General features: G+C 42.1%; 1 protein-coding gene across 16 annotated transcripts in view; it reads left to right on the plus strand.

Annotated features, from left to right (window-relative positions):
* LOC109980984 (membrane-associated guanylate kinase, WW and PDZ domain-containing protein 1) overlaps positions 1–26175 on the plus strand; it is an 87279-nt gene that overhangs the window by 53952 nt on the left and 7152 nt on the right. For 4 of the 16 annotated variants that reach the window (XM_065961644.1, XM_020629581.3, XM_065961642.1 and 1 more), the window contains 15 exons: positions 401–668; positions 972–1019; positions 1291–1373; positions 1944–1982; positions 3714–3771; positions 3909–4018; positions 5060–5182; positions 5762–5947; positions 7268–7879; positions 14562–14596; positions 17480–17735; positions 21023–21114; positions 22462–22657; positions 22834–23136; positions 25669–25872. In XM_065961644.1, the coding sequence (XP_065817716.1) occupies positions 401–668; positions 972–1019; positions 1291–1373; positions 1944–1982; positions 3714–3771; positions 3909–4018; positions 5060–5182; positions 5762–5947; positions 7268–7879; positions 14562–14596; positions 17480–17735; positions 21023–21114; positions 22462–22657; positions 22834–23136; positions 25669–25872 (2613 nt within the window). The remainder of the gene's footprint in view (positions 1–400; positions 669–971; positions 1020–1290; positions 1374–1943; positions 1983–3713; positions 3772–3908; positions 4019–5059; positions 5183–5761; positions 5948–7267; positions 7880–14561; positions 14597–17479; positions 17736–21022; positions 21115–22461; positions 22658–22833; positions 23137–25668; positions 25873–26175) is intronic. The other 12 variants (XM_065961646.1, XM_065961640.1, XM_020629586.3 and 9 more) reach the window with 10 other exon arrangements.

Here is a 26175-nt window from a genome sequence, read left to right on the forward strand (position 1 = left end):
ACACTTGGCCAGAATTGGGCCGAGGGTGGGGATCGGGGGTTGGGGGTAGCTGGCTTCAGGAGAAAAGGCTTATGGGCTGAGAGGTAAAAAAAAAACAGGGTGGGGGTCAAAAAGAGTTTGGGAAAGACTGCTGCTGAAAGAATTTGCATATTCCTGGGGCTCTTTCAGTAAACTATAAATGGGTGGGGGCCAAAGTTAATAGGGGAGGGGGGGTGCTGGGAGTTTGGTGGGGTTCAATTTGCATGAATTGTGCTAAAGAGTATCGAGAACTGGTTTGTCTGCTGATTTCATATCTTCCTTTCTTGCATGCATGAGACATAATCTGTCTTTCTGTTCTTTTTTGTTGGTGTTGTCATTCCATGTCGTTCCCGTTGTTGTTGTTGTTGTTGTTGTTACCCAGGATCCTTAGTGCGTAGTCTCTTCCCCTCTCCTTTGTTGTGCACAGGTAACCCTAACGACCCGGACGAGAGCCGCGGCGGCATCCTCCGGCCATACCCCGTACGTGACAATGCTCCACCCTGTGGTCTGAACAATGCGGCCACCTCCACCTCAGAAAGCGGGCAGCAGACGCTCGCAGAACCCCAGGTGTCTCCCGAAGACCCACTGGGAACACTGCCCGAAAACTGGGAGATGGCGTACACTGAGAATGGAGAACTTTACTTCATAGAGTATGTATCAACAACCTGCAACATATTATTCTGGACCTGCTGCACATGCTTCCCTGCACTGCCTGAATAAGCATTTAGCTTATGCTATAGCTGGTGTTTTGTGTATTTTACCTGCACTATTATCCCTTTTGTTCGTCCAGTGCCTTGTCTTCCCCCATGATTTGGTTTTTAGGCCTCTCCCCAGCCAACCTGCCCAGCCCCCTGGGTGCAACCGCTTTCCTGTTAATCCCTGCATGTCCCGATCTCTAAAGGAGATCACATCCTGATCACCTGACTACCTACACCTCTCTATCCTCTCCGCAGCACGGCAAAGGCACACCACCCGGACATGGCTGTATATTTTCAGAGCTTGTATGTTCATTTCTGCTATCACCGAATTACAGTATGTTTTTGTGTATCAATAGAGGGAAAACTTCTGGCTGTTTATTGTCAGTTTCCTGCCTGTGCTGCTCTGTTATTCTCATTTCTCTTCGCAGCAGACGCCTGCTGTCCTCTGTAAACTTGCTGACGCGGTTTACTTTCTAATTCTTATTGATGCATTCATGCACCCCTGCTGTGCTTTTATATGCCGGTTTGACGGCCTCTGTTGAACTGTGCTGTTGTCTTGTTTGTTTCCTCTCAGCCACAACACAAAGACCACATCATGGCTGGATCCTCGGTGTAGAGACAAAGCTTCAAGGCCTCTAGAAGAGTGTGACGACGATGGTAAGCTGCTGCACATCATTTATGTTGTAATAGTTTGCATTCACACTTCTCTGCAGTGCTCTGGATTTAGAAGTTGGTGATTGTGTAATATATCATGCTGTTGTCGTGTACTGAGAGGTGACATAGTTAATTCCTTTATTTCTCAGAAGCAATTGAATTTGAATTTTAGAAGGTTGATTTGGTGCATGTCCTACATTGGTATGTTTCACTTCTTTTATCACATTAGAAAAGTAACAATTAATTCTAAATGATATACAAGTTGAATGATCAATTTCAAATAACAGTTGAGGATCCAAAACAAAGATTGCTAAATTGCACCATCAAGTGGTGAAATACAAGGTGGCACATTGCACTCTGTTCCTTTTTTTCTTCTTCTTGAGATGTTGTTTTTCCCTGTCAATTACAATTGAAACTAAGGTGTGTCCGTTTCCCTATTTGCCTTTCCATGGACGGTCACTTCATCCTTTATTTGCTCTTCACTCCTCCATTCCTCACCCACCTCTCTCCTGCCATCCACCCCTTCTACTCTTCATTTTGCTTTCTTTGTTTCATCCTGCTTTCACTTTGGAGAAGAAGGGATACATACAGAGGAACTGGAGGCCGATCTTGGTAAGATTTGTGTTCTAAACCAAAGTTATACTCATGATTTATTTAAAAACCTTTATAGGTGACACAGTTAAGAACTGACCTTTTCTGAAATGCTGCTCTTAATATGGCAGTAAGAATTGTCCTGTTTTTGAAATGAAGTAAAGTTACAGCAAGTGGTGGAGAGAATTTTTAAAGGGAGGATTAAAACTGGACTATAAGGACAGCGTAGCAGTGTTATGATGTTTGTGCACTTGCGACAGCGTAAGTTCTGTATGTTACAAGCAAGGGATGACATCATGGTAGATGACTATGCCAGCTCAGAGCAGACGTGCATGTTGTCTGTTGGCAGTGTTTTATAGAAACAAAAAAGGAGGGCGACAATGTGTTTCTTATATATCAAGCATTCACACGATGTGTAAATGTGTCTTTGCTTAGAGAAAACTCCTTAAAGCAAGTTCAAAGCAGGATGTGTTCTTTTCTTTAGAACCCTGCAGAACAGAGATGGTTTCTCTTTAGAGATAGTAAATAAAACCATCTGATGTAACCCTAACCTCTCTTAGTAATTGTCACATCACTGATCAAAGCTGTCTTTCATCCTTAGATCAGTTTAAACAGGATGTATCCTTTTACTTATTTAGATCAATCCTTTTTTATTTGACACATATAATATTTTACTCCTCACGGTTGGCAATGACACAAGCTCTTGTCTTAGATGAACAAAAACACATTTTGACTATGTAATGCAGAGCTTCTGCTAAGTTCTCAGGTTTGATTCTTGCAGTTGATCCCAGAGTGTCAAATAGCTCGGCTGTTGATTGTCGTCCCAATAGCAGGTTGGCATAAACATCTCTGTAATGTAACTGGAGCTCAGTCTTAAACAAGGCCCTGGATGTCTGGCTGTAAGCTGTTAATATCCCTGTCTGCTCAGATGCAGACAGTCTGCAATTATTGATCGTGAAATCCAGTCTCATATCAAATTGTTAACTGGACCTGGGAGAAGCCCGCAGTAACACAAGAATGTCTAATGTCTTTGTTTGAAATCGGATGCACTGAGGAAGAGTGAGGTGGGATTGCGTCCGTTTGATCTGCCTCATCTGACCGCTTCACTTGTTCCCATGAAGCGTACCGCTGTGTACACAATGAGCATGGATGTGGCGTTTATTTTTGGACTCCACTGGTGTGTTGACCTTTTTAAAGTTGTTTGCAGCTGCAGGTCGGGTTTGAACACAAGTTTTTGTGAGTTGTTTTCGTTATAATAAGCATAATATAGCAGCATGGGTGCGGTCCAGGTCATAATTCAGTTTGTGATCATTCTGGCAGGGTTGAACATCAGACATGGTGACTACATGGTTTAATATTCAGAGATGTTAAGCCCTACTGGCGCAGGCAGAAAGATTTCTGTTAGACAAGAGCCAATTTGGGCCTGTAACATTGTACATTTACTACTGTAATAAAACGCTTTGTGAGCCTTTGGCAGCTAGAAGCATCGGTTTGAAATTAGGAATACATTGCCCTGACGCACTGTATTAGACAGCTGAAGCTTCCGGTTTTTAATTTTTTTGGCATTTATGAGAGCGTTGCTATAGAGGCAGGTCATTTATGTGTGTTCAAGCTCATAAACACAACACAACAGATACAAAATGTGCAGTATTATGTTCGGAGACTAACCCAACATCACTATTTCACTCAGCTTAGCTAATGCGCGAGGTGTTGTTATTATGTGTTTAATCTTGTGTGCCTTCTGTATTTTAGAGCTGCCACCAGGATGGGAAAGGATAGAAGACCCAGTGTACGGGGTGTATTATGTAGAGTAAGTAAATGACACATGGAATCACCAATACGTGGAAACAGAGGGTTTCTTCGTACATACGGCTCTATCGTGTTGCTACAAAAACATCTGATGAGCTATTGTAAACTTTAACTGATCTTTTTCCCTCTCTACATCAGTCACATAAACAGGAAGACGCAGTATGAGAACCCCGTGTTGGAGGCGCGGCGTCGGAAAATCCTGGAGCAGCAGCAGCCGCAGCCTCCAGAAGGTGAGCGGTATATTCGAGGTTCGTTTCCTGCCCTGGCACGGCACCATTTCTTTCTTTCTTCATGTGTGTGAGTGTCGTGTCCTTCTAGTTCGTCCAGTGCTCTCCAGGGTTTGGGCCATACAGATATATCTCCTTTTTTTCGAATCGATTTTATGTCACAACATGACATTGAAAAAAAAAGAACATTGTTATAAGCTCACTCAATGGAGCTGGCCCAGACCCTGGTGTCAATTTTGGTGTTTAGATTTTAATTTATGTGACTTTTAAAATCATAACAGCCGTTTATCATTTGTATTTGATCATACTATTTGCTTTATCATGAAAATTTAACAAAGGGATTTTAAGTTGAGGGCTGAAAGGCAAATATGCGGCAGTACAGGAAAGAGACAGGTGCATGCTGGTGTTGTGAAAACATATGGAGGCTAGTTATTTTAGCTCAGTGGGTTCTTTTAGTCATGAGTTTGTGACATGCAGCTAACACAGGCAATGAAGGCTCTCTACAATCATTACAGCCATTCGTGTCACACACAGACATGATATGTGCATATTGTTAGTTTCAGTGTGATTAATACTTTTCATAGAAAGCTTCTTCTCAATGTCCAGTGAGAGGAATTTAAAAAGAGGCTCATATTGTCCCATCAAAATGATCGTCGTTTTACATTTCTGATAATACTGAAAGCTCTTCTTTATCCATTTACACATACTTGTTGTTCCTGCCTCTGTTTAAGTCTTTGAAAAGCCCTGCTTTCTTCTGCATTTCATAAAATTATTTTTTTTCACCATTAACATATTGCTGCCAAGATCTAATACATGTCATTATCTACTCATCGCTTACAAACGTTTCTAACATTCAGCCAATAACACAAGTAGAAGAAAAAAAGTATCTGATGACAGTTAAGTAGGAAAAACAAGAATGTACAGTTTGTGCTTAAAGCTTTTGTGTGTCTTTGTGTGTGTTGCTGTTCAGTGTCTGTAACGTGTGCATGTGTGTGGCATGTTAATACACCTTTGTGTTGAGTTTGTGTATTGAGCAATGCGTGTGTGATTGTGTCCGCGCAGAGTGGATAGAGGAGCACTCCTCCGCAGCAGCTCCTTTAGCGAACTATGCTCCGAACCACCTGGAGACCTACAGAGACCCGCAAGGCCCTCCAGCTCTACCGCCCGGCCCTGCAGGAATCAAACGTAAAGCTTCATTTTCAACAGACACTGTTTCAACGTCATTGCTACTGGTTACTGTTTGTGTCATGTGCTTTTATCAGCGGCCCAAAGATGTATCCTGTAGATCTGGTTAAAATAGAAAATCCAATTGTTATTGGATTGTTTGACAGTTTTTCCTCTTTTTTTTTTTCATGTCAGAAAACATTCAGTATGTCTGTTATGTTGACATTCTTTTGATATGATGACTGAATAGAACACCACCCACAATTTTGGAAAGTACTGTATGTGGATGAGACAAATCAAATGCCTGTCTGTCTGTCATACAGACCAAACAATACTCCCGTCAAACTGTTGAAGCTGTGTGTGTTTGTCAGAAATATCTATCAGAAAACAAAACTGCTAACAACCGCATATCAACATTTCAGCTATTGTTGAAACACTCCTCTCAGCTCGAAGACTTTTGTTTACATTTAATAAAGTTTAATCCTGATCCAACAAGATCACCACTGTAAACTGTAAACTTCTGTAAACTTCACATTATTTAGGAGCGTTGACTATAAAAAAAATGTTGATGGGAAGAGTTGTTTCCCTGTTGCTCTACAGGAGGAAAGCCTTTCTTCACGAGAAACCCGGCAGAGCTTAAAGGAACCTTCATCAACACAAAGCTGAAAAAGAGTCGCCGGGGCTTCGGCTTTACAGTGGTTGGAGGAGACGAGCCGGACGAGTTCCTACAGATCAAAAGTCTGGTGCTGGATGGGCCTGCAGCCGTGGATGGCAAGATGGAGACAGGTGCAGTACATAACCACAGTCCATAGGGGGCACTGTTCTCTTTCAACAAAAAGCACAGCATTCTTCTTCACTACATCCATCCACTCTCTGAACTTCTTATAGGCCATGTTCCAGTTATTGTCCCCCTTTTTTTAACTCACATTTTGACACACGCACACACACACACTCCGGTAAAGTTCACGAGGGCTCAGGGTTGTTACACACTGAATTCTGCAACTGCAAGGGCTGTCCAGTTGATTTTTAAGCTCTTTTGAAAACTTTCCAGAAGACTGCAATTTTGCTGACCTTTCTGGAGGAAATAACGTCATCACCAAAAAAGTTGAATCGTTAAAATGTCAATAAGAGAAGAACTGCACATGGTTAAGAAAGGTTAACTAAGCACACAGGACACATGCTTTATTTATGTAGGCCTACTTGTCTGTTTTACAATAACTTTATAGTACTTCCAAAAATACTGTATGGATTAAGATGTTGTGTTTTACTCATGAAAGGAGGCACACAATAAGGAATATGCAAGCACAGTCAAATATACTTGCCACACTCTACAGTGAGTTAAAATGTCTCCCTGCCCAGGTAATAGGATTTCACAAAGTTCTGTCCAGATCTGCATACACTATTTGAAGCCCTCACACCCTCCTGTACTTGATTAAAGGGGAAATCCGCCAATTTTGCACACCATGGGTCTTGGGGTGCCCCGTTGAATATGTTAAAATGGTCGTAGAAACATCATTTTGACTTCAAAAGAGAGAAGCAAGACATTTCAAAATTGGCCTCTAGTGATGTCATTTTAGGGCACGAGAAAGATGGAAGTACAAGTATTGAAAATGAAAAATGTATCCGGTGATGCGGAGTTACAACTGTTACAAACCTTTGTTTGAGGCAGCTTGAGTCAGAAGTAGCTGCTAATAGCGTAACATTCAAGAACGTTTGAGAAACTACCTGCATTTGATTGGCAATGTGGCTTATTTGTGTCCTAGGTTTGATAATGCTCTAGTATTGCAATGTTTAAATTCATGAAAACCACTTTAAAAATCAATAATGGGTCAGAGTTTTGTGTTTAGGGAGGACACTAAAACTGGGTCATTGATTTAGCAATACAAGGGGCTTGTTCACATCCCAGCATGCTCTGAGATTGAGGCACAGCAAAGCTTGGTCACTGTGGCGTTGCTCAATGGAATTTTGTGAAACTGTTGAATGGTACTTATGAATAAAAGCACAACAGCCCTCAAAACAAGAAGCCCTTTACCACATTAAAAAAAGCTGGTTTTAGTGATGATGATGTCATCACTAACTTTTTTTTTTTTTTTTTGCTTTTTGCAGGCGATGTGATAGTGAGTGTGAATGACACCATCGTGCTAGGCTACACCCACGCTCAGGTGGTCAAGATCTTCCAATCCATCCCCATCGGTTCCATGGTCGACCTCGCTTTATGCCGAGGTTACCCGTTGCCCTTTGACCCTGATGACCCGAACACCAGCTTGGTGACCTCAGTGGCTATCTTGGACAAGGAGCCCATCATTGTCAACGGACAGGAGACCTTTGACTCGCCTTCCAACCAAGGCGGACCAATAAACGGCATGAGGGATCCTCGGCCACACAGCCCTTCTGCTGATGTGGCATCTAACGGCTCGCACGGCTACAGCAGCGACGTGGTCACCCTTGCCTCATCCATAGCCACCCAGCCTGAACTCATCACCATCCACATGGAAAAGGGCGACAAGGGATTCGGCTTCACCATTGCAGACAGTCTGACGGGAGGCGGGCAGAGGGTGAAGCAGATAGTAGACTATCCACGGTGCCGTGGATTAAAGGAAGGAGATATTCTCATGGAGGTCAACAAGAGAAACGTTCAGAATATGAGCCACAATCAGGTGGTGGACCTGCTGAGCAAATGTCCCAGAGGCAGTGAGGTTACGATGCTTGTGCAAAGAGGTATGTGTTCATTTTTCCTGTCATATGTCTGATACAGGGGTTGATAAACACATGCAGGGACATCTGAAGTTTTGATGTGGAAAGGTGTGTGAATTAGAGCACAAAAGAATGCAACTTTGTCCGCCAAACAGACAACAGCTTGAACAGTTGGCATGAAAAGAGTGACATAATGAGGAAGCGGCAGAGAAAAGTGAGGAAGAGAGTGGGTGTTGGGTTGAAAATGCTCGGACTGGATGGGATGGAAGGAGGAGAGGCTGAGTTAGCATGGCACTAGATGAGCAGATGAGTGTGGGAAGGAGTGGGAGGCGTTATGAGTGAATGATAGGAGGGGAGAAGGAGCACATTAGGTCAGGGACATGTGTATGCTATGAATACAGAAGCTGATGAAGTGGGCCTTGGAAACTACTGGGCTTTTTGATTGGTTTGACTTTTTATCGTTCGCTTCTGTCTTGATTTTTTTCTCCTACTTTGAACTATGAAGTGAGAGGAGATTAGAGCCTACATGAGTGAAATGTTCATTGGTTTGACAGAAAATAAAGTACTCAAGTTGTATATATTCACTAAAATCGACCTGATAGCAGGTTTTTGACATTTGATGCTACTTTCTCTAGAGTCTCAGCCTGATGACTAGGGCTTGGAATCACAAGGTAATCAAAGATACAACACAATGCACCGAACTCAGACCAAGATAATGATCGTAAAGTATCATGATACAGTGATTCCACAATAATTCATGAATTGCAAAGCAATGATATAATGTCACAGATACAGTATCTGATTAACAAGAATACCAAGTACCCTTTAAAACCTTAAGTGCAGGATTAAAGTATTTATTCACTGGATTTTTGGTGTCAGTTTCACCACATTATTGCGCTGTCAACTTCTTCTTTGATCGTGAAGTAGTGACATGTGAGCCGGATTGGCAGGGACATCTGTGTTAATAGCACCTAAATCAACAACATGAAATGTCTATATTTGGCACCAGCTATGCAATAGTTGTACTACACAGGTAAGGTTGTAAATATATTGCCGAGTTGATATTTTGTCCCACCCCTACTGGTACCTGCCATACTTTGCCATTCATGTGACTATAATTTGCTTGAAATACTCCAGGGACGAATGTTTTGAGCGTTGAAATGTCAAAACTGAACAAATTCTTCGCTGTAGTGTTAAGTGCCGTGCCATCTGACCGTGGCAGGCCGGATTGTGCACCCCACATCAATTATGCCCTTTAATGAGCTGACCTTGTGCCCCGCTGCTGGAGTAACGTTGCTGTATTGTGTTAAATGTCAGCATCATTATGGGCCTGTCAGAGTGTGTCTTCAGAGAGAATTATGTGGAGGCAGCAGTCCTGGTAACAGAGCACACAGGGACAGAAACAAAGAGAGCAAGAGCAGGACAGGGTAAGGAGGAAGGAGGCGGCAGTCACCGGGGCAAGAAGGGGCGACTGACAGGATCATAGATCATCTTTGGTACCTTTGACACCGCTCTGTTATTGTTATGAGCTCATTTGAGTAGCCGGGTGATTAGGGTCAGAAGCTAAACACTCTGAGACAGAGAGGGGACTGTTAAATTAATCTTTCATCTAAATGGTTAGATGAACAACATCAAGTTAAAACTTCGGAGGGACATCTTAGGTGATACTTACTGTAAGAGTAAAACACCAATCTTTCATTTGACAAAAGATGCCAACAGCTTTAAATGTTACGTGCTGTATAAACACAAGCAGCTAAACAGTCATTTTGCTGAAATAAAGTAGACAACACTGGGAACATTTTGCTTCAATCCGAACCAGTCTGAAGAATAATCCTTGACTGTTTACATTGACATTACTGTTTCTAGATTACCAACTATTTGTTTTATTTAAATCTGGTTTGATCATATGGAGGATTGAGAGGTAAAAAGAGTGATGTAAGGTGCTCAATGACTAAATCATGTCGACAATGTTGGTGGCCTGAAATGAATGTTTAAAATGACCAGGACTATAGCCTCCATACGCGTTGCGCACCACATAACTGCTAGGCTATCCGGCGCCTCTCCTTTCCCTGGTTAATATCAGTATAACTGAATATCATTGGGGTTTGGTCTACAGCTGCACACCTTATTTGCATTTTCAGCATTATCATAATATATAGCATTGGCATTCACACATCTAATGTCCATACGTCGCAATAAATCTGAACATGTTCTGACTTAAACAAGGATTGCTTTCTCACCCAGCATGCATTTTTACCTGTCAGATGGAAGCTGTGTTATAATGGCAATGCCTTCACATCGTTTTAATTAGTCATATGACTCACAAGCTCACTTTAGATGAATTGGTGCTATTTAAGTGGTAATAAAATATGTTGAGGTAGTTTTGATTCAGGGGGGAAATTTTGCAAACACAAGTATTGTGTAAAAAATCAAACCCAGCGGATTGACATAAACTGATTGATATATAATAAGCACTCTTTATTTTTTATGTATCACATTTATAGAGTTATCCAGATACCACACAATGTTATTGCACATTAAATGTTTTTCTTCGTCATGCACGACTAGTTTGGAGTTGCTCACAGATGCATTTTGAAGACATCACTTTAGTTTCTTGGGAATTGTGGTTGTCCTTTTGCCACTATTTACTAAACGTCTTGATCAATGACTCCAAGCTATGCTTCACAGACTAGCCAAATGCTAAATAATTATTAGTTGCACATGTGCTCGGTAACAGCAGCTCTTTGTAGTGAGATGTGATTTGGGCTTTCAGTCTGTGAATGATGCTGTGACCTTTCAATAGCTGCTAGTGCATAATCATTCACAAACAACAATTATGTGCGCTAAGAGGAGCAAGGTGAGGAAGATAAGAAGAGAAAGTAGCGGATGAGAAAGAGGAGGAACAGGGGATCTTTTTTTTTTTTTTTTTTTTTTTAGAAAGTAGAGGTGGAGGATTAGAGCAGAGAGTGTGAGATTTGCTGAACAGTACTGGAAGTTCAGCCAGGGGAGCGTGTATGAGCGGATTGGTTCAGAGAAGTATAAGAGGACGAGGAGAGGAAGAAGAGGGAGAAGGTGGACTTCAGCTGGAGAAGAAGAAAAAGCCTTGATCTGTTCATCTGTGACTCATCATTCTGCGCTGTGTGACTCAGAGTTAGAAGGATGTTTTATTAGAGAGGGCACAAAGAGCAAGGTCAAACAAACTACAGGGATTCTTTTCTCTCAAACGTGATTTTTATGTTTTCCAGAGAAGTTACAATTTGTGGTATTTGCAGGAACATTACAGAATGACTTTTTTTTTGGGGAGCAGCAGATTGAGTTTTGCAGTCGTTGCGATTATGCAAAATAATAAGTGGCAAAATTATATTTAGATATATTTTGCATTGGACAAATACTTACGCAGCTTTTGTGATCTTCCGAAGCATGACATTGAGTTTTTGTTTTTATTAGATGCCACAAAAAGAGCGAAGCAAATTTGTTGTTGTACCACATGTGTGTATCGCTGGAGAATGAACAATGAAAGTTTGAATATCAGAAACTTCATGTGTTTCTGTCACAGAGCATAGTGTGTTGTGCTTTTATGTTAATGTTTCTCTCATTGGCAGGCCAGTGCACCAAAAAAGGAGCTAATTATATTTCTAAAGCAAAAAAAAATTGCACATTTTAGATTTTGAAGTTTTTGTAACATTTTTCTTGTTTAACCTCTCTGAATCATCACCTTTCAGTGGCCTGAAATGTGTTAAACAAGTGTGATATACCAGCTACAATCTGTGAATACCTATCTGTTCAAAATAGCTATTCTCACCTCAAGTCTTTTTTTTCTCTTTCTGATAAAATTTTTAAAGACAACATCTGGTGTTTTCTCACTCAGGATCCTCCCCCCATAAAGGAGGCCAGGCCAGTCATGACGCCTCCATCTTGATTTTTCCATCATTGTTGCCATGACAATCGTGCGTAGCGCTCCTGTCCCCTGAGAGACATGGAGAAAAAAAGAGAGAGAAGATGGAAAGACAGAGAAAAGGGGTCTTAAATGTAGAGGAAATGAATGTACAGGAATGAAATATGATAGAAACAGACGAAGACAAGATTAAAAAAAAAAAAAAAGAGAGAGAGAGGACGACTGGATAGGGGACTTTTTTTTTTAAAGTAGAACGAGGACAAATGTTTGCAGGTTCTGCTCAACAGTAGAGTGCATTTTATTGAGCCTTATTGAGCCTCAATATGCCCATCATTAGCATATTCCTTTTTTATTCCTCCTCTTATTATAGTCATATTTTTCAGTCTACTGTAAAAGAAGCTAAGAAGCATCCTCCTCCACACTGATGCTCGGTGCATCCTTAGGTCACCAAGTAACTTACAGCGCTCGCTTTCACTATTCCAATTTGTTTACTTTCTGTCTCATTTGAAAGTTAATGGACACCGTCTTAGTAATTCTGGCTGAAGGTTGACTCAGTCATAGTGAAATCCACACTTTAAAGCCACTGTTGCATCCTCCTTAATCAATTCAGTGTCTTTAAAACGGAGCAGCGTTCTCAAGCAGAGCTTTACTGTCATTCAGCAGAGTGAAAAATATCAGGATTATAGCTGCATAATGTAAATGCTTGTGTGTACTTGCATTCATAAATGCTCACCTTCTTGCATACCTCTCTGTGAAGACATTACTTCTTCATATAGCATGCATTTATTCATAGATGCTTCTATGGTGGCGTGTGTGCAGGAACATGCCATTCCCATATTTCCTGCTCCGAGCCTCTGCCGCTCATAAATGTTACATTCAGCCAGATTCGATCAACCCGGAATTACACGTATACATCAGCATCACAATGCGGGAGCAAGTTCAGCAGATTCAAAGACTGCAGCATGCATGAAGATGTGTTCACACCAAGCAGCATGTAAATCAGCTGGTCCAGCTGACACAGTGGATTAAAGTGGAGCTGAGGTCAGAACACGCCCATTACTTGAATCTTTATTCCCCTTCAGCTCCAACCCAAAGTTACCAACCATATGGCCATAGTTAAACTCAATTTCAATATGCTTGATTTTAATTATGCCGACCTTGTTGCAAGTTTGAAGATTTTCAGAGGGTGTTTAAAGGGGAAAGGTTTCTATTGACATCCAACACGGTGTAATTTAGGACTCTTCTAATACAACCTGCTGTTCGTAATGTCAAACACTTATCACTGACACGTGACCTCATGCGTGTGCTTCCAGGGTAAGACACGGCTACACACATACATTCATCAGCATTTCAGCAGTTGAGATGTTCCACTTGGATCCCATAATACAAGGAAAAGAGAGAGAGAGAGAGAGAGAGAGAGGTAAAATAGGGAGGATAAATTATGAATCATGTAGAGAGAGGGGCTTTGCAGCAACAGAGTTTTAACATTTAATGATTTTTTTGCCAATGCAGCAGAAAGAGGCTAAGATGGATGCTTGCATGTTGTTGCATGACTCTCCATTATACTTTCAACAGGGGTTTTTCTCGCTTGGTATCAGGCGTCGCAGGACAGAATATGGTTTGGAGAAAGATGCTGTAATGAATAAAAGGTGTGGCATTTATGTAAATGTGCTCACACGTCATATTAAACAAAGTAGAATGATGGTGCTATATACAGAAAAAACTTGATTGCTATGGCAACGGCAACAAATTTCCTCCCATTCCTGCTTTGTGTTGTTTGTGCATTTGTCTATTTTTGTCCCTGCGTTGTAGTAAACAGCGAGGAAAGATGCCTCAGGAAGGATTTGTCTTGGAGGTAAACCATCAGATAGAGTCTAATGAGGCATGTGTTGATGCATTTGAGGATAAAAGAAACCTACATGATAAGTGTCTGAAACATTAGGTTGTGATGGGTGTGAAAGGAAAGCTGTTGAGTGGGACTGTAGATTATTCCCTACACTGGTATGCTGTGAATCTTTTCCCCTGACGACAGGCTACGAGTATTAATATTTCATTAGCACAAATGAGATTGATCTTCTCGTTGACTCTCTACAGTGTGTTAACTGGAATATAAGAGAGAGAGAGAGAGAGAGGAGATAAAGGGAGATCAAGTCATGGTACACGGAAGAAGAAGAAGACGAAGAAGAAGAGGAGGGGGAGGGAACAAGAAAAAAAGGCAAAGGGAGAAGATCAGGTTGTCTGTGTGAGCCTTGAGCAAAGCAGAGGAGCAGAGAGGAGTGGAAACAGCTCTGTAGATACTCAAGAGGACGTGCACAGTGAGGCAGAAGCTCAGACTTTTCCTTTTGATATGATGCTCAGGCTGCTGAGCTTCTCAGAGGTTGAGATTCCGGTGGAGACAGCTGGGAGGGGAGGGGGTGTGTAGATGTTTGTTGGGACCTGTAGCTCTGACCAGCAGTCCGGTGCTTCTGCAGCAGCATCCTGTCTAATGCAGATAGATCTGCTGCTCCTCTTCTGATAGCTCGGGTGAGAGCGCTGAGGGGGAGGAGATCAGTTGGATTAGCGCGCTGCCTAGCGCAGTGTGTTGCTCTGAGAGGGGAAGCAACAGAGAGGAGGAGGAGGAGGAGGAGGAGGACAGAGAGAGAGAGGGAGAGAGTCGGGCTAGTTTAAGCTTTGCTCTGCAGCGGGAACCAGGGTCCTCAAGTCCGTCCTGGGGAGTTTTTTTTTTTTTTTTTTTTTTTTTAACAGAGGGGACCAGGGTAGAGCACAGCAGGTCATTAATGCTCTCTCTTTCTCTCTGCCGATGTTTTGCAGGCGTGGTGCAAGCCAAGAGGAGTCCAAAGCTGGTGGTGAGTACTATGATCTTCAGATTCTTTTGTGTGTGTGTGTGTGTGTGTGTGTGTGTGTGCATATTAAATCTAGAGAGTGGAGGAAGGAGCGCTATTTAAAGAACAAAAGTCGTGAAGATGTGATATCCAACTCTTGCGCTACTGTTCTGCATCCAGAGCTGTTGTCATCTTTCCTCTTTAGTTCTATTCTGTCTGTCACTTCCACTTCTTTCTTCTATTGTCTCCCGCCTCTGTGTTGTCATTTCTTCTTGTCTCAAACGCTCTTTCATTCTCTTACCATGCTGCCATCGTGTGACCGATTAAGCTGCGCAGTGTAACAGTGACCAGCTGTCAAGAGGGGGCACACAGCCTCAGCCTTGATGGGAGATGGGAGAGAGGTATTAAAGCAAGGATGGAACAAAAAAAAAATAAACAGGATTCGGACGAGGGGAGAAGGAATACCAGGGCAGAGATAGTTTGTCCCAGTACAGTGAATCACTCCGAGAGCCTGTGGATACAGAGGACGCACTGAGGCTAACAGACAGGGCGAAGAGGGCAGTGACGACACAGTGAGCTGGATACAAATCAGAGGGAGAGAGTTGGGGAAGCTGGAGGAGAGATTGCAACAGATTGCAATGTGACTTGTTCTTGTGACAGATAAGAGAGGATGGGGAGAAGGGCAAGAAAGAGCGTTTCTGTGAGGAGAGTGAGGGTCTCTTAAGGGACAGTGCAGTAATTCAGGAGTTTAAAGAGCAAATGCCTCCTCATTTTTACTACTCATCTCAACCTGAAAAAAAAAATCAATACACGCTCAGAAGAGAGGCCGGTGTAGCTTTAAATTAGTCACCCTAATCCACCCCCTGAGAGAAACTGAGTTTGAGTACATTTCCTGCAAGGTCAGTGAAGGGTTCAGTTCCCAAACCTTCAGTAGGAAAAACCACTTAAAGCCTTCCCCACATTTAGTTGAATGTAAGTATTAGGATTATTCTAAAATGGTATCAGCCAGGGCTTTGGGTGTGTTACTATACAGGTCACATGGCATGGTGATGGAGGATGGGTGGGCACTTTAAGGGGGTCGATTTGTACCAATGGTGGCACTGCCTGTGTGTCACTTTGGATAAGCTTTTCATCCAGAAAAAGCTGGTTTCCCCCCCTCTGTGTGATGACAGTGAAATGTCACGCTGCATGGGACTTCTTGTCAGCCCACAAGAACCATTTTGCCCCCAGTTCAGAGTCAAAATAAATGCTCACAGTAAACTCCCATATGCAAAAGAGGCTGTGCTGTCTCAACCCATTAGGCAAGTCTCTGGTGATCAAATGAGAAGTCAATTTTGCATGGCTGTTGTCCTCATTAAGAAGCATTACTGGAATATTTGACCGCTCATCTTGTACAGTGTGATGAATGAGACACTGGGAGAACGCTCTGTGTCCCCTCCAGCAGCTCACGGGCTGGTTTATTATTCATATCGGATAAAACTAAAGGATGGAGTTGTCATTTAGGCGTCAGTAATTGCATTTTCTCAGGGAGGCTCATATCTCACAAAGCTTAGAAGGGTTTTGTTACATGCATCTGAAAATTACAAGATACTAATATGTTTATTCTCTGGTTGCAAAATTACCTTTAAAAGATTGAAGAATAAATGGTGCCTTGAAGCTCAATAACATCACAACAAAATGTGGTCACACCATAAACAACACTGTGTTGAAAAGAGAAGGAGCTTTGTTGTAAGGGGTGAAACCTGACACGAGTAATATAATGAGCCACATGATCCAGGAAGTTGAGTTTCAATAGCCGACCTTTCCACTTCAATTCTTATCATGCTTTACAGTTCTTTCAAAGGATTTTAAAATTGTTATTAATCTTTCATAGTGGCAGTCATGAGTTAACTTTACAAAGTGATCTATTGCAAATTAGCCCTCGTTGATTCCACTTCAAACAACATAAGAGTTTGTCCCAATGGCGCGTTACATTGCTGCCAGAAATGGAGCCTTGTTCAACCTCTGAACCCAGTTTGTCAGGGCTTCCGGTGTAGCCAGCAGTTATTAATAAAGGACATGATAAGCATTTGGTCTAAATAGCAGCTTTAGCAGCAACCAGAGTTTATTTTGAAAAACAACATAAAAGAGAAGATTGTTAGCAGCATTTGAGTGCATATATATGTTCACATTGATTAAAGCCAAAATGTCATTAGATTACTGCTGATGGGTAACAGAGGGTCCATTTCTATCCTCTAAACACTATTTGTTTGAACACAGCCAAAGCCTGCAACAGTAGATCTTTTCAACAGTCACCAGACCAGTATCATTCAAATGATTTTGGGAACCAGAGAGTAGTAGATGGTGTGAGCAATGCCTTATGCTGATGACTATCTTTGCTTCCTTTTAGAAAAGCCAATTACTTCAGGCAATATTCAGTTAACTAAGTAGCAACACGATACTTAAAGCCTGTAAACCACCCACCGGGATTCTTTTTGTTGGTGAGATTTTGCAATTCACAATTATCTTTCATGCCACATTTGACAAATTCCTGCTTGATTGGACTGAGAAACCTTGAGTCTCTGCACAGGTTTCCATTCATGGGACCCATTGCAATAAACAAAGGATCATTGGGATCACACATTTCTTTCCGCCTTTGTTTGGCAACCATGGAAACCAAGTCAATTCACCCACTCCATTACTGCTGCAATGTCTAAAAAAGATGACCTTGGGTGCTTTTTCTCACTTTGTCCTTCATCAAACACTTTTCTCACATCTCTTCCACCCTATATCTCGCACTTCTGACTCACTTATCACTCTCGCATTTCTCTCCTCTCACTCTCCTCTGCCTCCTTCTTCGACGTATATCCACCCCCATCGTTTAAAAATGTACACCTCTCACCGACTCTTTATTTTCTGTACATCCAGCACCAGTTAGAGAGGAAAGACAGCCAGAGCAGCTCCCAGCACAGTGTGTGCAGCCATCGCAGCACCCACGCTGATTCTCCCAGCCACCCATCCTCTGCCATGCCCAGCGAGGCTGTGGCTCCTACTCCTGCTGCACCTACCCAGCCTCTGCCCGGCCTGCCCCCTCTGGACCCCGCAGATGGCACCCTCACCCTCCAAAAGAAGCCGGACCCCTTTAAGATATGGGCGCAGTCCAGGAGCATGTACGAGAGCCGATGTGAGTAGAATTCTGTTATACGTTATTAAAGGAATTTGGCTTAGGGTTCAATAGTTTGTCCTCCAGTGATATTAAGAACCTTTCAACCTTCTGTTAATGTGAAAAGGCCTGGATATTTTCTGCAGCCGGAGACATGAAATGGCTTGAAACATTTAAGAGAAAATATTCCTAGTTATGGAATAGCTTGCTTATAGATCTGAGGCTGCAGTAACTTAGTTTTAAATAGGCCTTTATTTAGTGATTTACAGGAATTTTATGACAAATATATAATGCTGAGGTGAGCCAACTACCTTCATACTGTAGCTTCACAAACAAACACATTTTGTATTACTATTCTTTTCTCACCCTTAGATTAAAGATTAAAAAACACAATAGCATAAATGTCAACAGTTACTTTAAATAACCTTGGGCTCTTTCCTTGTCATGGTAATTTGTACTTTTCGATATTATCAAATGTCAATTTGTTGTTTCTTGCATTTTTTTCTTTAAAATATTTAGTAAAAATCCCTTCGGTTTAATTGCCATTTTAACAGTTCTATTTCATGATTTTTGCATAAGACAATAAAGAAATGGAAAATTATGATGGAAATTTTTGATTTAAAAAAAAAAATCTAAATGACATCAATTTTGACAAACTTTCATGATTGCAACCTTGCGTTTGGATTGTAAACAACCCCTTTGATGCTAGTGAAATAAGAAAAATGTTTTTTTTATTGCTGTACAATAAGATGTTGTACTTCTTTGATGTTATAAACCTCAGTGCACTGAAGAAATGTTAATCCTAAAATACAACATCTTACCTATAAATTAGGGTGAGCTACATTGGCATTACTTGAGCTACCGTGCCATTCTGCGGATTTTTGACAAGAAACTGATTCAGTTGTGTCATGTAATCAGTACGTAATTGTACCTCGTCAATTAGGGTAAAGTAACATAAAGTAAAAGATCCACAGATGACAATACAGTGTGATAACCACAGAGCAGATCTGACCAATGTTTGCATCTGTAAAGACCTGTTGGCTAAGCAGTTGGGTGTTGACTGAGTCACAACTGATGGTGGCAAAAGGTGCATGTAAGAGGAAAGTGTCTTTGAAAACACCAAAGGGTTTGCATGTGAGTGGTGTGGGCACCTGCAGCCAGTTTGGCTAATGCCCTGTTAAAAAGGGGAAAAAACAAGAGTATTCAAAATCCAAACTGGAAAGCACTCTATCCCTCTGTAAGACTCCTCAGTATCATTTGCACTCATGGCCCTTTTCTTGCATTATTCATAGGGAAACACTGTAAGGGTGTCAAACCGCTTATTTCTTGTTTCTAATAGAAGAGCTGCAGAGAGAGGAGAATGATCCTCCAAAATAACAGTTTCACTCGCTTCTTCTGACCGATCAACATCTTTCAGACCTCCTGTTCTTGTACTGGAGATGATATTTAAAGTGTGAAGCGGTCTGCGTGCTGTGCAATAAACACAGATGTTGTAAAAGACTGTTTTCGGGATTGTAGATCTGCGATGTCTACATCAGGTTTACCGTGTGTGCTGCAACCCAGACCTGAATCCGACGTGTGTTGCAGTGTTGGTTAATAATCACGGCTGCCTGTAGAATCTAGGACTGCTGCTGATTAAATATTAAGTGAGCCCGGAGAGGGCTGCTTTAAGCTGCAGCTGATTGGTATATCTGTTTGATAACCCCTGAGCTGCAGCCCCTTTTTAAGTCTATGGTGGGGGGGAGACACACGGATACAAGAAAAAGGCGAAGCAATGACAAAAAGGCCTATATAATTTATCATATGTATTCATGTCCACACAAAAGAGCAGACTGTTGAATTTGCAAGTTGGAGATTCCATGCCTCCACTAAGTGCACTTAAAAAGGAATATTTCACAGGCTGGATATCATTGAAATGAGAGAATTTGGAAAATGTGTGCTTCCTTTTTTTCCTTTAACCTTTATTTAACCAGGAAAGGAACTCATTGAGATTAAAAATCTATTTTTCAAAGGTGTCCTGGCCAAGACAGGCAGCAGCACAATTAACAGAGTTTCACACAGACAAGGAGCAGCCAAGCATACAAATACAAAATACATGATTAGACATTAAAAGACACAAATAACAAATCCGAACAGCAAAGTCACCTGAATAGTCATAGAATATTTCAATCAAACACGTTGTTAACTTAACTGTGAGGATGCACTCACACTAGGCAATCCAGCACTGTTGTAAGAGGTGGGCTTTGGCACGGTAAGATTTCTAATGAACGAGCACAAGTACAGAAAAACAACATGGGACAAACGACAAATAATCTTTGCCATCTTGCATTATCAAGAAATCCAGGATTGTAGGAGGGCTGCATCTGAACAAAACGACTCAAAATGAGCCGCAAAGTCAGTAAAGTTGCCGTCATGTTCTCCATTGTAAGACTAGAGAAAATGTAATTAGAGCAGTGCAAGTGCAGGGGACTGGGGAGGGCTGACAATCGTGCATCAGTACGGTAGGGGCAACTTGGCCTAGTTTGAGTGGGCCCTGTTGCTGTAATGACGACTGTATAGACATATGCCAGTGTAATGTTAAGTAAAAGTCTTGTCACAGCAGTTTCATTCACACTAGAGGGAACCTGAAAAGTTAAGGCTAATCGGTTTGCTGCTGTCCTTTGCGTGGCAGCCGTGTAGACAGCAGGCAGCGCATGGGGACATGGTCTGCGCCTCCTGTGTGGACCAGCCCTGCGGGTTGAACAGAATGACGCCAAATGGCCCATGTCCTCCTCCGCAATCTGCTCTGACCAAGCCGAGATGCTTATGTATGGGAACGTGTGTATCTTTTGAGAGGGGTTTAACAGGTGAACAATTTGTGTAGGGGAAGTTCGGTTTAAAATGGGGGATAAAAATAGGCCAAAGGAGTAACTTCTCAGACTGCAAGTGCGAGGGTCTGATGAGGTCACAGCATGAGGTTCTGCAGACTACAAGGAGAACAAGAAGCCAATCTGCTAAAAAAAAGAAGAAAAAAAACAGGACTGAGATGAGGGAAGATGCTAGATGAAGATGAATGAGAGTAACTCCTGATTCTGCTCACTTTCATTTTGACACAAATTGAAAAACCATCACAGTATTGATCCTTCATTGCACTGCTGGCTTTTGGTCTGCGATAAGGAGGCAAATAACTTGCTGATTCAAACAACGAGCGTTCAGTGATTTGCCTGCAAAGATGCTCAACAGTCTGATGACAGAAGCATGCACGTCTTTGGCAGATTGGATGGTTGTTCTCCATTGAGTTCTCTTAATGTTTGTCTTGTGTGTTTCAGTGCCAGATTGCCAGGAGCAGGACATTTTCCTTTGGCGGAAGGATACAGGCTTCGGCTTCCGTATCCTGGGAGGAAATGAGCCTGGGGAGCCTGTAAGTATCCCTCCACCACTGAATACCATCAACAGTTTATCACAACAGCGGCATTGAAAACTCATCAATGCATGCGCCTTCATAAAGTCCATCTATACTGATGCTGATTTTAAATTTTGGGAGAGTTTTGTCCTTGTTTCTCTGTATGGTTCCAACTTTTAAGAGCTTCTCTGACTTTCTGCTTTGCTATTCAGTTTTCCTTTGAACAAGAGAAGCAGAAAGTCTTACCACATCATTCTGACTCTAATCGGAGCTGTTGCTCTCAGGAGGATCATATAGACAGCTTGTTAAGAGAAGCAAAGGCCTTACCCACAATCCCTCTGGTTGTGTGCCATATTTTGGTCTTAAAAAGGGGGGGGAGCAAGAATGAGACTGTGAGGCAGAGATTGAGGAAAAGAGGGAAATAAAATGGCAGCAAGCTTCAGGACTGCACCCAAAGGGGTTACTGCTTGTTGTTTGTGCCAAAAGAGCTGGGTGGTTGTTGTGCACATGTTTCTGTCAGGAGATGTGTGTAGAGACTCCCACACAATGCCGAAAGCATGCATGCCTCTATGCGGTCCCAATAGGCTGGGTTGGCCTTCATGGTTTCTCCCAATGTCGACCATGAAAACCTTCAAGTAATGAAACAGTAGACTCTGGACATCACTGTGTTTTAATAATGCATTTTAAATCAGAGTTAAGTCACAAAGAGTCATTGAGCTCTCTAATGTGTGCTGTTTTAATTTACTGCAGTCTAAATACTCTTAATCATCCATTACACCGCCTCATAAAGCTTCTGTATTCACGTCAATGTGAGACGATACAATAACTTTTCACTCCAGTCAGTAATCCCTCAGTAATCTGCCGTGCCATTCATTGTTATTTCAGACCAAAGGCCACATTACTTCCAACAAAGGAAGATATTTAAAGCACGTTTTCTGAATGAATCAATGTGAAGACAAATATGTTCATACAGACCATTGTCACATGTACAGATGATGAAATAAAACAGAATATGGTAGAGTATGCGATGTTCACTCTTTGAAGCCGCCTTGCAAAAGTTTGAGGTCAGATTTAATGCTGCATTTAGAATCTTGCTAAAACGGCCACTATGGATGCGTGTTAGCCATATTTTTATGACCAAAACATGGCCCCCCTCCATGCTTTGTTGTGATTTTTTTAATGTATAAAAGTACATGTTTTGTGTTATAACCATTATTCACAATTGCATTAACCATTTTTTTTTGCTTTTGGAAAATTAGAAGAAATTTCTTTATTTAACTGTGGACTCTTGAACTGCATAATTTTTTTATTTTTTACATGAACAGATAGAGTTTAAGTCATTGTTTGTGCATGTTTTTTTTCCAGATCTACATCGGGCACATTGTGAAGTACGGGGCAGCAGATGAGGACGGGCGCCTGCGGTCGGGTGATGAGCTCATCTGTGTGGACGGCACAGCGGTGGTGGGCAAGTCTCACCAGCTGGTGGTGCAACTGATGCAGCAGGCTGCCAAACAGGGCCACGTTAACCTCACAGTCAGACGCAAGAGCCCTGGATACGGAGGTGACGGGAGTTTGATTGAAAACATGTGAACATGTATCTACTGTATACATGTGTAATGTTGCATGCATGCTATGCAAAGAAAGGCTGGCACAATGAATACCTCAAAATGTTTCAAAGTTAAAGTAATCTCTGGAAACTGCTATTCTAACCAGTTTGTTCCCTTGCTCCATCCTTAGTGTCGAAAGGGGAAGGTGATGTCCCCCCGTCACCGGCATCCTCACACCACAGCAGCACCCAGGCACCCAGCCTGACTGAGGGAAAGCGAACCCCTCAGGGGAGCCAGAACTCTCTCAACACCGTCAGCTCTGGAAGCGGCTCAACCAGTGGCATAGGCAGCGGGGGCGGAGGAGGCAGTGGGAGCGCGGTGGTGCCTGCCTCCCTGCAGCCGTACGACGTGGAGATTCAGCGCGGAGAGAACGAGGGCTTTGGATTCGTCATCGTGTCATCCGTTTCAAGGCCTGACGCTGGCACAACTTTCGGTAAGTAAGGCAGAAGGAGCCAGAGACAAATGAGATTGACCGGGACGTCTATTCAGTTTGACAGGAGAATTCATTCTTATTTTTATAAATGCTGATTCTGTTTGACTGTAATGGGATGCAATTGAGACTTTAATCTGATTTAACAGTTTGATTGTTTGTGCATTTTGTAGTCTGTGATGGTTCATTTTACATGACAAGTTTTTCTCAGAGGATTTTTTTTACTTCTACTTTTAATTTACTCTGTGATTAGGAGCAGCAGCAAAAAATCCAAACAGAACAAAGTTTAGATCCAAAACAATATTATTCAAAGGTTATTGTATATGGCACTGTGCCCAACTGTCCACTGTCTAGTCTCTCCAATAAAGACCCAAAAAGCCCCCCCCCCCCCCCCCCACCTGAAAAAAATTCTGTTGTTTTTAAACCTTTTTTAAGACCAACAGATAACTTAAAGAATTGTTCCTTAAAAGCAACACCCATTCACCCATTCTTTTTTCCCAGCTAAGAGGAACATCTACTGAAAGAATGAGTGAAACAATTAATAAATTGACTGATACCATCTCCTGGCAGAATAATAATATTTTTACAGTCACTCCTCCCTAAAGATCCCAGCATTTAACAGGGGTTCCCATAATTGCCACGGGCCGAGGTCACAAACATTCTATCATGAGCTGAGGGATTAAAAAACGTTCCTCATGTGCGCCTTTCCTCGGGAACCTGGCTGGCTGCAGCTTTATCACCAACACCATCATCACAGATTCATGCCTCACAGCATAACTGAAGTCTACTTAGCACACTGCAAAGCTGTCTGTACCACTTACCTATCATGGCAAAACAACAGAATTGTATGCATTAGAGTTGCTCAGGCATTGATGAGGAATTGTAGATGTCCTCCTCAAACAAATTTGGTGTTAACCTCAGAGTGATGAATATCCAACAGCAATGTCACGCCAAGGTCTCTTGTATAGTTAGCCATTATGATGATATACTTTGGTGTGTCACAAGCAAGACACCAGGATGGATGAGATAGAAGCCAAACTGGCTGCCCGGGGAATATTTCATTGATCCCATGGGCTAATGGTTTGGCTCTGCAAAATTGCAAGGCAAGAATTAATAACTTATTTATGGTGACACCAGCGACGGTGCTTGTCAACAACCTAGTCAAAAATTCTAATAGTCTTTTGAGGTTTCTGTTTTTGCTGCTGCCGCCTTGTTTCTTATCTGCTCCGCTCCGCCACTTTCCCTCTTGGGACGATGACATGAATGGACTTTGTTGTTTTCATGTGCTGATCTGAGATCTAGCTTTAGCGTCCTGCGCTAACACTCCTAATAGATTCCAACCATGTGGGACATGACAGAGGAAAATGTTTTACAAAAAAAAACAAAAAAAACAAGATAAAGCTCTGTCTTAGGATTTTACAAGGAGTGCTAGTTATTTGTCAGTTCAGGGAAGAACAAAGCAGATTCAGCGGATTCAATCTCCCATACATCATGGACACATAAACCATTTTTCACCAGTCCATCAGGCCCCATCCCCCCTCTTATCCCCTCCTCCCGCAATGACCTGGCGTTGGCAATGTGCTTAACAGATTGAGTATTAAATCCACAGTGTTTGCCACACCCTGAAATGTCCCACATACCATTATTTAGATAGAGTGACAGGATACAAGTGCATTTTTCAATCAAAACAGAGGGAGGGTGATGTAATAAATATAAATGTTGCAAAAATGCCTGATAAAAGGGTTCAGTAGGGAGGAGCAGAGATAAATGGAGTGAGATGGAGGAGGACTTGGAGATCCCCTGGGTCTGTTCAGAGCTTCCGTGTCAAGGAGTCGTGCAGTATTGAGTTCTGTCACTCAGGTGCAGATTGGATTTCTTGCCATCCTCTCTTTGATCGCATGACTAGTGCTATATACAGAATATAGGCTGCACATATTTCCTCAGCGTGCTGCTCTTAAGGAATCCTGGTCATTTTATGAGCATGTCAGCATTCCACATGTCAATTACATCAGTGATTGTGTGCTCAGTGATCCTCTGTAGAGAGGGAGGCGTTCTCATGATGCTGTGAACAGTGTATTGACAGGCTGTCAAGCATGAGCCACAGTGGGTTTTGAGCACTGGCTTATGAGTCACAGGCCATTGATTATTACGTCAGATGATGGGGGCTGAGAAAGATTCTGCTTTTTCCCACAGATCCCATGAGTTTTGTTTTTTGACATCATACAGTTTACCCAATTACTTTTTTACAGTATTATTTGCATGTGCACTGATTGCAAAATGTGATATACGGATGTTATTTATGAAGGTGCAACTTAATCTTCTGTAAATTAATTGGGATGTGGTTATTTTAATAATCAACCTTTCTTTGCATATCTCACTCTCTCTCTCTCTCTCTCTCTCCCTCTCTCTGTTTTTCCTTCTTATCAAAATATAAAATCAATTTAAACCAATCACCTCAATCAATCAAATCATCATCACACATTTTCTTGCACCCCAAAAAATACATGCAAACAAACCTTTTTGCTAACACAAAAGCTGGAAATGCCTGTGTGGCCATGCCCCACAAAATAGGACGCATCATCGAGGGCAGCCCAGCAGACCGGTGTGGAAAGCTGAAAGTGGGGGACCGAATATTGGCCGTAAACTGCTGCTCCATCACCAACAAGTCGCACTCGGACATTGTCAACCTGATCAAGGAGGCCGGGAATACAGTCTCGCTCAGGATCATCCCGGGTGATGGTAAGACTTGTTGTTTTTTTGCTCCCAGCCTCACATGGCTGTTCCATAATGCATTATGATGTGACTTATTCATGGGTGTTGTGGGAAGGAAAGGGCACCGCTGCTCTTCACAGGCAAGAGCACTTTTCATCAGGGTGTGAACCCTGGTGTCTCAGAGAGTGAGTCACAGAGTAGGAGGAAGGTGAAGTCGCCCCCAGAAACTACACTTGCGATTTTACTCTTCTCTTCTTCTCTCTTTTTCTTCTTCTTGTTTGTTTTCTTTGCCAGATTTCTTACCATTTTGAATATCTTGTCTGTTTCTTA

This window comes from Labrus bergylta, chromosome 12 (assembly GCF_963930695.1).
Source record: "Labrus bergylta chromosome 12, fLabBer1.1, whole genome shotgun sequence".
NCBI lineage: Eukaryota > Metazoa > Chordata > Actinopteri > Labriformes > Labridae > Labrus > Labrus bergylta.